Here is a 12997-nt window from a genome sequence, read left to right as displayed (position 1 = left end):
AACGCTGGTGGACACGCAACTGACCTGTCGCATGAGGGCATTCAGGTTGAGTTCCTGCCACCCAACACCACGTCATTAATTCAACCGATGGACCAGGGGGTTATCAGGGCGTTCAAGGCCCTCTACACGAAGAATACCTTGGCGGACCTCGTTGCGTGTGTGGATGCTGCCCAAGATGACGAGGATGAAGATTTTAACTTGAAGGCGTACTGGCGGCAGTACACCATAGCCACGTGCCTGCAGAATATTCAGAAGGCACTTCAAGAGATGAAACCTGCAACCGTGAATGCGAGCTGGAAGAAGTTGTGGCCCGATATTGTTTACGACGACAAGGGATTTACTTCGTCGGAAATCCAACACTCTGCAATACGGAAATCTGTGCAGTTGGCTGCCATAATTGGAGGTGACGGGTTTGGCGACATGACGACTGAAGACGTCGACGAGTTGTTGGACTGCCATTCCCAGCCCCTAACTGACGCAGACCTCGAAGACCTGACGAAATCGGCAAGTGAGGAAGAGAGTGATACCCAGGAAGAGACCCAAGAAAATGTCGAAGAAACGGGCTTAACATTAGAACGGCTTGCCAAGGCCTGCAACCACGCGAAGGAGTTGAAAGAAATGTTGCAAGAGTGGGACGAGGATATGGTTCGCTCGATGCAATTCTGCAACAAGGTTGATGACATAATGACTCCCTACAAAATGCTCTTGGATCGAAAAAAGAAGCAGCGGCAACAACTTCCGATCACAATGTTCTTCCAGCCTCGCAAAAAAGAGCCAGTTCCTCCTGCTAGTACGCCTTCGGAAGAAATTGAAGTTTCCCAGGAAGAAGTTGAAGAGGTGTCCCAGGAAAAGACACCTCCGTCTGAAGAGACGTAAAATACTATCATTGGCTGCACAGTAGAACACATCATCAGCTTCATCATCATCATTTCTACTGTGCAGCAAATTCATCGCCATCACCATTCAAGTTTTTCTTCAACTTCTTTCGTGGTGAGTACAGTAACAATCTTTATTTTTTACTTTAATATTCTTACTGCCTGTTTTATAGTTTAGTAATGTACGTACTGTATGCATTAAGTTAAAGGGAAGGTTTTAAAAGTCTACATGTTTTAACCTATCATATTTTTTTTGTTTAAAATTTACATTTACGTACGTAAAACAACTCTCTCTCTCTCTCTCTCTCTCTCTCTCTCTCTCTCTCTCTCTCTCTCTCTCTCTCTCTCTCTCTCGTAAATTGTTTTCCTGCTTTGCTACGTACAATACTGTATAATTTATATTTGTAAGGTAACATATTTTGTAAATGCTTTTACTGTAAATACTGTATGTACTGTATCATTATTTATCACTATCATCATGCACGTTAAATGCCTTGTTTGTTCTGAGCGTGGTTGTTTACTGAGCATACACGCCGTCGTTTCAGGCGGCGTCATAAAGAAAAACATTTCATTTGGAAGTCCTAAGAAAAATACGTAAACTAAAACATTGGTAATAAACAAATCAACATACAGTACAGTACTGTATAATCAATATAATCGATGCAAAAACTAACCTATACATATATGTGTACTGTACACTAAATGAGTTTGTTTCTTCATTATGATCAGAGATGAACGTAAACAAAACATTGGTTGCCATTTTTTATCGTGCTTTTTAGGTGTTTAGGAAACGCATGATATAAAATCGCCTTTAATATTTGTGCCTGTTTTAGTTTAGGGTGCTGTAGTACATGCATTAAGTGTTCTGTACATTAAAGGGTGGTTTGTTAACAGTACTACGTACAAGGGAAGGTTTTAAAAGTCCGAATATACATGTTAAATAAATAGGTAAATATGATGTCACTACTTCGCGGATTTTCACCTATCGCGCCCGCGTCTGGAACCTATCTACCGCGATAAACGAGGGTTCACTGTAGTAGCCAACAAAGTCCTGACTTCATGGGGTTCTCTGACTTTAGACCTCTTCGCAATGGCCCTGAAATTCAGGCTCCCGCTGTACTGTTCCCCAGTCCCAGACCCCAAGGCTCTCTGGCAAGATGCTTTCCAACAATGGTGGGACGACATCGACGTTTACGCCTTTCCCTCGTTCTGTCTGATGAGGAGGGTACTCAACAGACCAGAACATCGGGCAATCTTTCAATGACCCTCATATCTCCGCTATGGCATCACGCAGAATGGTTCCCGGACCTTCTGCAACTCCTAATGGAGCTACCAAGAGAACTCCCTCTACGACACAATCTACTCAAACAACCACATGCCAACATCTTCCACAAAGCCATAGCTTCACTATGACTTCACGCCTGGAGACTATCCAGCATCTCCTCTCTGAGAGAGGATTTTCGCTACAAGTTACAATCAGGAAGTCTGGTTATCTGCGAAAGTCATCAGCAGCAGTCTACCAGGCAAAGTGGAAAGTCTTTTGTGGTTGGTGTCGTGGAAGGGGGTATCTCTCCACTCGATGCCACTATTCCAGCAATAGCGGAGTTCCTCGTGTATTTGCGTGAAGAAATGCGCCTACCAGTCTCGGCAGTGAAAGGCTATCGCTCAGCATTGAGCCTCGCCTTCAGACTGAAAGGAATGGACATTTCTTCATCGCTAGAACTTCCTCTACTCATACGGAGTTAAGAACTTACCTGCCCCTAGTCGGAAGGGAGACCTCCCCTATGTAATGTGGTTCGAGTTCTCAGGTCTCTTAAGAGACCTCCCTATGAACCATTACGCCAAGCATCAGATCGCCACCTAAGTTGGAAGACGGTGTTCCTGCTAGCTTTGGCCTCGGCCAAGCAAGTCAGCGAACTTCATGGTCTCTCGTATGACATCGCCTATTCAAGGGGATGAGGAGAGGTAACGTTCAGCTTTTTCCCTGAGTTTATTGCTAAGACTCAGAACCCAGAACCCGGGAGTAGCAGATCCTCGATTCGACTCCTTCCGGATTTCTAGTCTCTGTACTGTAACAGATGACCCAGACCATCTCTTAATATGCCCAGTAAGGAGCTTGAGGCTGTACCTCAAGAGAACAGCCGCAGCCCGTCCTCGTGTGCCAGCACTATTCGTCAGCACAGGAAGGATTAAGAGGAGGGTCACCAAGAACACCATCTCTGTACGATTTACAGGGTCATTGACCTTACACTGAATCCAGACCCTCCTCCGTCACGTCGCCCCAGAGCACATGATGTCAGGGGCATAGCTACTTTCCTGGCCTTCAAAAGGAATTTTTCAGTGACGCAGGTTCTTCAAGCGGGGGTGTGGAAACGACAGACCACGTTCACATCCCACTACCTGCAAGACGTGACCCACCGGAGCTTGATACGTTTTCTATTGGTCCTGTGGTGGCTGCACAACAGCTGGTTTAAAACCTCAAGCTCCTTATTGGACAAGTAGCAGAAGGTTGAGGGCATTGTTACCCGGTTTTAGTCTGCATGAATGAAAAGGTTTGACTGGCCCTTATTCTTTTCTTAATCATCCCCTCTCTTGGGGAAAGCAGCATCCTGGGTTCTCTGCATAGCTAACCTCAAACCACTGCAGGTAAACCATGCTTCCTTGTGTTTCTAATATTAAGATTAATAATGTTACGTCCCCGTACCCTAGTGTACAAGTTTCCATCTAAAGAACTTCGGAACAACTTTCTAGGACGAGTCACACTTTTACATACCTTTACACACAGCTTGCGTAGGCTGCAGATCTTGCGTAGCAATGTTTTAGCGAGGTGCAGGGTCTCCTTATTTCTTGAGTACTAACACACTCAGATAAGGAGCCCCCGGGCAAAGCAAAAAAACCAGACTGGCTGGGACGTCCACCCTTTCTAATGGGTGAGTCACCCCTATTAAATAGCGTGGTTTGTATTCCAGTTACGGAAGAAATGACAAATTCGGAGATAATTTGTATTTTTCCTAACTATACAAACCTTAGCTATTTAATCAAACTTGCCCGCCAGCCCTATCCCCCTTGAAGTCTTACTTCCAAGCAAAGTGAGCTCAATCACAGGTGTGTGAGGGGGAGTGGTAGGAAGCTACCCTCCCTACCCCCGCTGACTAGCGGTGTGGGTAGTAAACCCTCGTTAAAAATTAATGGCTCGTCATTTCAGCTATGCCGAAAGTAATACCCCTATTAAATAGCTAAGGTTTGTATAGTTAGGAAAAATACAAATTATCTCCAAATTTGTCAAATTTACACATTTAATATACTTTAAAAAGAAAAATGAAAATATCATGTGCAGCTATCATAGGACTTGATGGCCAGCAATCTTTATAAAAAAACCAGGCTTCCTTTAAAGGGTGCTATGGAAAAATTGGTTTGCTACACCACTGAACAACTGCCAAATCCTTTACAAAGAAAGATTCCTTCAAAATTTAAGTTAAGTAGCAGAACTTCTAATATCATGAACCCCAGCTTTCCAGTCACACATCTGACCTGAATCTAGATAATTTTCAAACCTGTGTGTAATGATACTACATTTAAAAAATATGTAGGCCGTCTCACAAATAGTCAGATTGGCTAGTTTTAAACCTGTGAATTTTACGGATCAACTATACCCTACAATCAGATTATCTTGACCATCATATAATCTTATACTCATTTCACAAGAGGATGGCATACCTTTTGGTAATTCATTCAGAAAAGTGGTAGTCAATTGAGAATACTCATGTCATGTAATGTCTGCAAGATAATCTGGTTCTCCAAAGATCCTGAAATGTCACAGCTCTAAGCAAATTGTTACTGAGCCAGTGATGAGAAAGCAAAGTGCAAATGGATATAATGTATAAAAGATTGTTGTTTAGTAATACCTAGCTGCGCTAGCAGTGTTAAGGTGAAAATGGATATAAACAAATGCTAACTAGGCACACCTATCTTTGAGGAAGTGCTAACTCCATGTGCAATTTCCTTTAAAATCCATACAAACACTAGTTTTAACTTTTTTTGTCACTAAGCATGCAATTGAAATCATTAAGCTTATTGATATTGAGGATAATTCACTGAAATACTTATATTGTAAAGTATTTTGAATATTGACACAGAAAGAGAAAAAGTTTAGATGAGTTGACAATCATTATTACAGTACTATTATTGTTATTTCTAACCTTTACTTGACGCTATATATTTGTGGACATGAGCTGTTACATTGCTTCCAGGCTGACTTCTAGCGATGTATGTACAGTCCAGACTGTGTGATAGCATTATCTCAGATGTTGACATATTATTATCCAGATGTTGACCGACATTATCCAGGTGTTGTTGAAGAGGATACTGTGTATTAGAAGCTGAAAATTACAGTGAGGACTTATATTTCCCAATAAAAACAATGTGAAAGGAGATAAAGGCGCACAACGGAGTTTACAAAAGGGTTTTCATCTAGGGTTTCTTTTCTTTCAAGTTTCCAGAAATACCCTTGTCCTATTTTTTTAGGATTCTTACCTGCTGGTGGGGTTGAGAAAGAGAGAGATGGTAGCTAAAATTTGCGGAGAAACAGATCTCATTTTACGTGTTTTAAGTTATTTTTATGCAACGGGATAGAATCAGATGTATCTGTGTGAAGAGTGGCAGTTTTCCTGAGAGAGGAGTCACATATTATATCATAATTTTTGGTGGGCTTGGTTGATCAGAAGAGTGATTGGTTTTTTATTTTAAAGTAGAGTATCCAAGCCATCAAAAATGACGTCTAAATATTTAGATGGATATGCACACATGCTCATATGCACACACACGCAGAATCAACCCTTCTCACCTCCTTCTGCTTTCCTAAGTACAACCCTCTGGTTTGATTATTTATGAGAGTATTGTGTTCTATGTGAACCTCTCAGAGTACCTCCTTTCACAAGGGTATGATTACTCTGCTCCCCCTTGAGCATGACAGGAAAGAAATGTATATATTTGTATAGTCAGACAATTGCTCTTTGTTTTATAGGGAAGATGTATGTTTATCAGGATTACAAAATATCGTTATTTGATTGTATAAAGTCATATTTGTTTATGTTGGTTATATTTTCCTGGTTACTTTTTGAGAGAAGAATTTGCTGAGAGATGATTAATGTATTATTTCATGTTTTTTATTTGAGCGTATTGAAAGAATTGTGTATTGTAAATTGAACGAATCATATTTTTATGTTGAGATTATTTAGTTTTATGCGACTTGAAAAGAGAAAGTTCCACCAGCCAATTAATGTGCACTTTATCTTTTTGCTTTCTAATCTGATTTATTATTATATATTATGTAAATTGTTTTTTTCTTATCATCATTACATGAATTCTGTATCGTAATTAGAAATTTAAGGATTCGATATAATATATAACATATAAGAAATAAGAAATATGCATATAGATAGGGTTTTTCGGAATCTTATGCAATGATTGCCTTCAATGTAACAGGTAGTGCAAATTCTTAATTTGAATGTCGACTGGCTACGAATTAACAGTTGAACTTCATATACATGTAATAAGTACCCTAAATCTTGGAATTATTTGAAATCCTCCATATTTCATAAAAAAAAATCATGTTTCCTATTTCATTAACTTTTATTTTTTTTTATTTTGGGTACTTTATGTTATTGATAGATTCTTTCAGCCTCTTAAGGGTTGGTAAAAATAATAATAATTATTGCTATTATTATTATTATTATTTTTATTATTATTATTGTTATTATTATTATTATTATTATTATTATTATTATTGTTATTGTTGTTGTTACCGTTATTATTATTATTATTATTGTTATTGATTAACTGAAGACCATGGATGCCTCAGTGGCAATAATTTTATGGTACATTTCCTATTATTTTCTTCCTATCAGCAACACTGCAATTTGCCAGTAACTGCACTATTTTAATTTATAATAAATGGATTCTTTTACTTGAAAAGAGTCTATATAGATGTCTTATGGGGCAATAATTATATTATTATAACAGAGGCGACTAAAAGGGATGGGACGAGGGGGCTGGGAACCCCCTCTCCTGTAAAAGTATCCTGTGAGACAGCAACAAAGAGATGGAGCTGGGGGGAGAGTGACTGCTCCCCGCACTCTAGTTTTGGGGTGTTTGAATGTGCGTGGATGTAGTACGATAGAGAGTAAAAGATGTGAGATTGGAAGTATGTTTAGAAGTAGAAGGATGGATGTATTGGCCTTGTGTGAGACAAAGATGAAAGGAAAGGGTGAAGTGATGTTTGGTGAAATGTCTGGTAGAGTGTCTGGGATTGAAAGGGGAAGAGCGAGAGAGGGTGTGGCTTTATTGCTGAGTGAATGGATGACAGGTAAAGTAGTGGAATGGAAGGAGATATCATCTAGGTTAATGTGGGTAAGGGTTAGGTTGGGTAGGGAATGTTGGGCGTTTGTCAGTGCGTATGGGCCAGGTAGTGAGAAAAGTGAAGAAGAGCGGAATGAGTTTTGGAATGAATTAACTAGGTGTGTAGAAGGACTGGGTTGAAGGAATTATGTAGTTGTTATGGGTGACTTAAATGCTAGAGTGGGTGCTGGAGAGGTAGAAGGTGTCATTGGAAAGTATGGCGTACCAGGTGAAAATGAGAGTGGTGAGAGACTGGTAGATATGTGTGTTGAACAAGAGATGGTAATAAGTGCTAGCTTTTTTAAGAAGAAAGATAAAAATAAGTATACATGGGTAAGAGTGGCAAATGGAAGAGTAGTAGAAAGGGCATTAATGGATTATGTGTTGATAACTAGAAGAATGTTTGGAAGATTGAAAGACGTGCACGTGTTTAGGGGTATGGCTAACGGTATGTCTGATCATTTTTTGGTGGAAGGAAAATTGGTTGTAGCAAAAGAGTGGGGGAATAGAGTAGGTGGATGTAAAAGGGAGCTAGTGAGGGTTGAAGAGCTAATAAAACCTGGGGTAAAAAATAAATATCAGGAAAGGTTGAAAATGGCATATGACGAGGTGAGAGTAAGAGAAACTGGTAATTTAGAGGAGGAGTGGAAGTTAGCAAAAGAAAATTTTGTTGGGATTGCAAGTGATGTATGTGGCAAGAAGGTTGTTGGAGGCAGCATGAGGAAGGGCAGTGAATGGTGGAATGAAGGAGTGAAGGTAAAAGTGGAAGAGAAAAAGAGGGCATTTGAAGAATGGCTGCAGAGTAATAGTATAGAGAAGTATGAAAAATATAGAGAGAAAAAGGTGGAAGTAAAGCGCAAGGTACGTGAGGCAAAGAGGGCAGCTGATCTTAGGTGGGGTCAGGGACTGGGTCAGTCATATGAAGAGAATAAGAAGAAGTTTTGGAAAGAAGTGAAGAGAGTAAGAAAGGCCGGCACAAGAATTGAAGAGACAGTGAAAGATGGAAATGGAAGGTTGTTAAAAGGAGAGGAGGCAAGGAAAAGGTGGGCGGAATATTTTGAAAGTTTGCTGAATGTTGAGGATGATAGGGAGGCAGAGATAATTGCTGTTCCAGGTGTTGAGGTGCCAGTGATGGGAGATGAGAATGAGAGAGAGATTACAATAGAGGAAGTGAGGAGAGCACTAGATGAAACGAGAGTAGGAAAAGCATCTGGTATGGATGGTGTGAAAGCTGAGATGTTGAAGGAAGGGGGTGTGACTGTAATTGAATGGTTGGTGAGATTGTTTAATGTGTGTTTTGTGTTGTCAATGGTACCAGTAGATTGGGTCTGTGCATGTATTGTACCACTATATAAGGGTAAGGGAGATATGCATGAGTGTTGTAATTCAAGAGGTATTAGTTTGTTGAGTGTAGTTGGAAAAGTGTATGGTAGAGTACTGATTAATAGGATTAAGGATAAAACAGAGAATGCAATCTGGGAAGTACAGGGGGGTTTTAGAAGAGGTAGGGGTTGTATGAATCAGATTTTTACAGTTAGGCAGATATGCGAGAAATATTTAGCAAAAGGTAAGGAGGTGTATGTTGCGTTTATGGATCTGGAGAAAGCATATGATAGAGTTGATAGGGAAGCAATGTGGAATGTGATGAGGTTATATGGAGTTGGTGGAAGGTTGTTGCAAGCAGTGAAAAGTTTCTACAAAGGTAGTAAAGCATGTGTTAGAATAGGAAATGAAGTGAGCGATTGGTTTCCGGTGAGAGTGGGGCTGAGACAGGGATGTGTGATGTCGCCGTGGTTGTTTAACTTGTATGTTGATGGAGTGGTGAGAGAGGTGAATGCTCGAGTGCTTGGACGAGGATTAAAACTGGTAGACGAGAATGATCATGAATGGGAGGTAAATCAGTTGTTGTTTGCGGATGATACTGTACTGGTAGCAGACACAGAAGAGAAGCTTGACCGACTAGTGACAGAATTTGGAAGGGTGTGTGAGAGAAGGAAGTTGAGAGTTAATGTGGGTAAGAGTAAGGTTATGAGATGTACGAGAAGGGAAGGTGGTGCAAGGTTGAATGTCATGTTGAATGGAGAGTTACTTGAGGAGGTGGATCAGTTTAAGTACTTGGGGTCTGTTGTTGCAGCAAATGGTGGAGTGGAAGCAGATGTACGTCAGAGAGTGAATGAAGGTTGCAAAGTGTTGGGGGCAGTTAAGGGAGTAGTAAAAAATAGAGGGTTGGGCATGAATGTAAAGAGAGTTCTATATGAGAAAGTGATTGTACCAACTGTGATGTATGGATCGGAGTTGTGGGGAATGAAAGTGATGGAGAGACAGAAATTGAATGTGTTTGAGATGAAGTGTCTGAGGAGTATGACTGGTGTATCTCGAGTAGATAGGGTCAGGAACGAGGTGGTGAGGGTGAGAACGGGTGTGAGAAATGAGTTAGCGGCTAGAGTGGATATGAATGTGTTGAGGTGGTTTGGCCATGTTGAGAGAATGGAGAATGGCTGTCTGCTAAAGAAGGTGATGAATGCAAGAGTTGATGGGAGAAGTACAAGAGGAAGGCCAAGGTTTGGGTGGATGGATGGTGTGAAGAAAGCTCTGGGTGATAGGAGGATAGATGTAAGAGAGGCAAGAGAGCGTGCTAGAAATAGGAATGAATGGCGAGCGATTGTGACGCAGTTCCGGTAGGCCCTGCTGCTTCCTCCGGTGCCTTAGATGACCGCGGAGGTAGCAGCAGTAGGGGACTCAGCAGTATGAAGCTTCATCTGTGGTGGAAATGTGGGAGGTTGGGCTGTGGCACCCTAGCAGTACCAGCTGAACTCGGCTGAGTCCCTGGTTAGGCTGGAGGAACATAGAGAGTAGAGGTCCCCTTTTTTGTTTTGTTCTTGTTGATGTCGGCTACCCCCCAAAATTGGGGGAAGTGCCTTTGGTATATGGATGGATGGATAACAGTAATTATATGTTTCTTTGATAATTTTTACATACTTTACTAGGCTTGAGGAACAGAAAGATATTTTTTCAAGCTAATTTGGAAATCACTACAGTACAAATAAATATCAAAATTTAACATTAAAATTTAAATACTGTACAATTATTATGATTTTAAGGTATTGCATCATTACAAGTTTCAAATACATGTTCGTAAACTAAAAGTTTGTCAATTTTTTTTTCTCAGCTGGTGACCTCTCTGTCCACAAGTATCATCGCGATAGGCCACGAGAACTTTGCTGTTTATTAGTAGAATCAGGATTCAGTTTTACACACATTGTTCCATATATACAAGGCAAAAAACAGAAGGATGCAATTTTACGAGTGGACATTGGAGGAAAAGTACTTACAAATCATTTGAAGGAGGTCATTTCTTACAGGTAATGTATATTTTTCAATATTAATCTTACCCGATGATCATGTAGCTGTCAACTCTGTTGCCCGACAGAAATCTAAGGTCGGGATACGCCAGCGATCGCTATACAGGTGGGGGTGTACACAACAGCGCCATCTGTGAGCAGGTACTCAAGTACTTCTTGTCAACAAGAACTCAATTTTTCCTCTGTCGTGCCACCGGCAAGACCTACTAATACGCCGTCCCTACTGGATTTGTTTTCACAACTTTTTGGTGAAGTACACTATTCCAGTTTTGAGCTTTCGCTATGCAGGGGTTTTATCTTCATTTCAAAACTTGAACTCGTTTTGGATAGATTTAATTATGGTGACGAAGAGAGTATGGATTCTCTTTCACTTTTAAATGGCCGACCCTTCCCTTAGACGGAAGTGTTGGTGACGAAGAGAGTATAGACTCTCTTTCACTTTTTAATGACCGACCCTTCCCTTAGACGGAAGTGTGTTTAGGTTTTTGGTAATTTTGCTTAACAAAGTTATAAATTTATTTTATATCTCTCCGCCATTTATAGGCCTCTTCGATTAATTTTCCATTTATTATAAACTTATAAAAATTAATTTTTATGTTTGTTTATATGCGACCTTTCCTAATAGTAGGCGGTCCTTACTTGGAACCGAAGTTAATTAACATTGAGCCCGTCATATCGTATTTCCTTTTAAGAATTTATGCTATTTTAATTTTTATGTTTTTGAAAGAATTTCTTTGATAGTCTCGTACTGTTTTCAAAGATGAACTAACGTTTAGTTTAGTCTCCGCAGTTGTTGACGTTCAGAACGTTCAACTTGCGCTCTATCGTTACGATAGAGAGAGAGTATTTCACGGTTTCACGTTGCAGTAAGAGTAAACCGATTCTAGCGTTTCGTTCATTCTTTCTTAGCTTAAATGGTTTTAATTCTAATAAAGGAACTTTTTATTTGGGAAACCTTTCAGTTTTTTTCCTTTAACAAATAATATGTTTTAACGATATATTATTGGGCTCATCTCTCAGGTTCTAAGTCAAGAGAGAGAGAGAGAGAGATAGAGACGAAGGGAGAGAGAGGAGAATAAACGTTTCGTTCAAGCGGGAAACGTTGTTCTCGTTTTTTACTCTTCTCCCTAGTCGCTTTAGGGGAAGAAGGTAAAACGTTTCTAGAGTTTTATTCTTGTTCCCAGGCTTTATGCGGTGAGGGATTTTAAACGTAGTTTATTTGATCTAGTGTTTAGTCTCTTTTCCAGCCACTGAATTCTTTATCTTTCATTATGTTTTTCTGTTACATTGTATAACTGTTTTCGCAATTACTACCTTTTAATGAAGGATAGGATTGCGTGTTTCAGGTACAAATCACTTAAAGTTTCGAGTTCAGTGAAATAAGTGCAAACAGAAAATCAAAAGTGATAAAGTGATATGCGCAAAGTGTTACAGTGTTGCGTTCGAGGGTTCGTCTGTTCGTGCCAGTTGTTCTCCTAGTCCGATACCTCTTACAAGCTCCCAAGCCCAGGGGAGAAGTAATGTCGAAGGACTTATGGGTTCCACAGGTCTTGATCGACGAACAGACGTTTCCCTCCGTGGTTTCGGGTGTATCTACACACGTTGCCGACGTGATCACCCCACCCACACAAAGACGAGAGAGCCCATTTATTCCTCGTCTGCAGAAGAGGTTTCTCGCAGAAACCATGGACCAAATCTTGCAGCTTTTAAGTGCAAGTCGGTCCCTTCCGCGCAAGTCCAACGGCCTAGGTGTAGCCACTGGGTCAGTTCGGACTCGCTCCAGTCATCCAACGACTGCATACCTCCCAAGAGAGGCAAGGTGGTACCGCAACAGGCAGTAACTCCGTCTGTAACAGGCAGTAACTCCGTCTGTTGCCGCACCAGCTGTTTTAGACCCTCAGTCACAACGGACAGTAGCTCCGTTTGTTGCCGTCTTTCATAGACCCTAGTGGTCCATGCTGCAGACTATACAGTCTCAGCTTGCTCCTTCATGCAGGAGTATCGTGCTGGAAGGTAGACAATGCACCTGTTAATCTACAACCTGCCACGGTTGTGCGCTCAGCAGATACTGCGGCTGCCTGCTCCCACACTCCAACCTGTGAGAGCTCCACCTCCGATGCGCAGTCGACCCTGCCAGACGCATGTTCATGCTGCACCCTCCATTGACATGCGTGAGCTACCGCATCAGCAGTGGGAAGGTGCTGTAGAGCTGCCGTGTTTTGACACAATGCGGCATGCTCCGCAACCCATGCGGCATGCTCCGCATCCCATACGGCATGCTCCGCAACCCACGGCAGTCCCTCCCACGCACCAACACTCTGCTTTTGTTGTTGCCAGCTCCCACACTCCGACTGCGGAGAAGGT

At 41.2% G+C, this 12997-nt stretch overlaps 1 protein-coding gene across 2 annotated transcripts in view; it reads left to right on the top strand.

Annotated features, from left to right (window-relative positions):
* The window catches only part of LOC137657873 (actin-related protein 6-like), a 103409-nt gene that overhangs the window by 63473 nt on the left and 26939 nt on the right, over window positions 1–12997 (top strand). For both annotated transcript variants that reach the window (XM_068392479.1, XM_068392487.1), the window contains exon 5: window positions 10441–10633. In XM_068392479.1, the coding sequence (XP_068248580.1) occupies window positions 10441–10633 (193 nt within the window). The remainder of the gene's footprint in view (window positions 1–10440; window positions 10634–12997) is intronic.

The sequence above is a fragment of the Palaemon carinicauda genome, chromosome 1, assembly GCF_036898095.1.
Source record: "Palaemon carinicauda isolate YSFRI2023 chromosome 1, ASM3689809v2, whole genome shotgun sequence".
Lineage (NCBI taxonomy): Eukaryota > Metazoa > Arthropoda > Malacostraca > Decapoda > Palaemonidae > Palaemon > Palaemon carinicauda.
The sequence above is the reverse complement of the archived record's forward strand: the minus strand, read 5'-3'. Positions and strand labels throughout refer to the sequence as shown.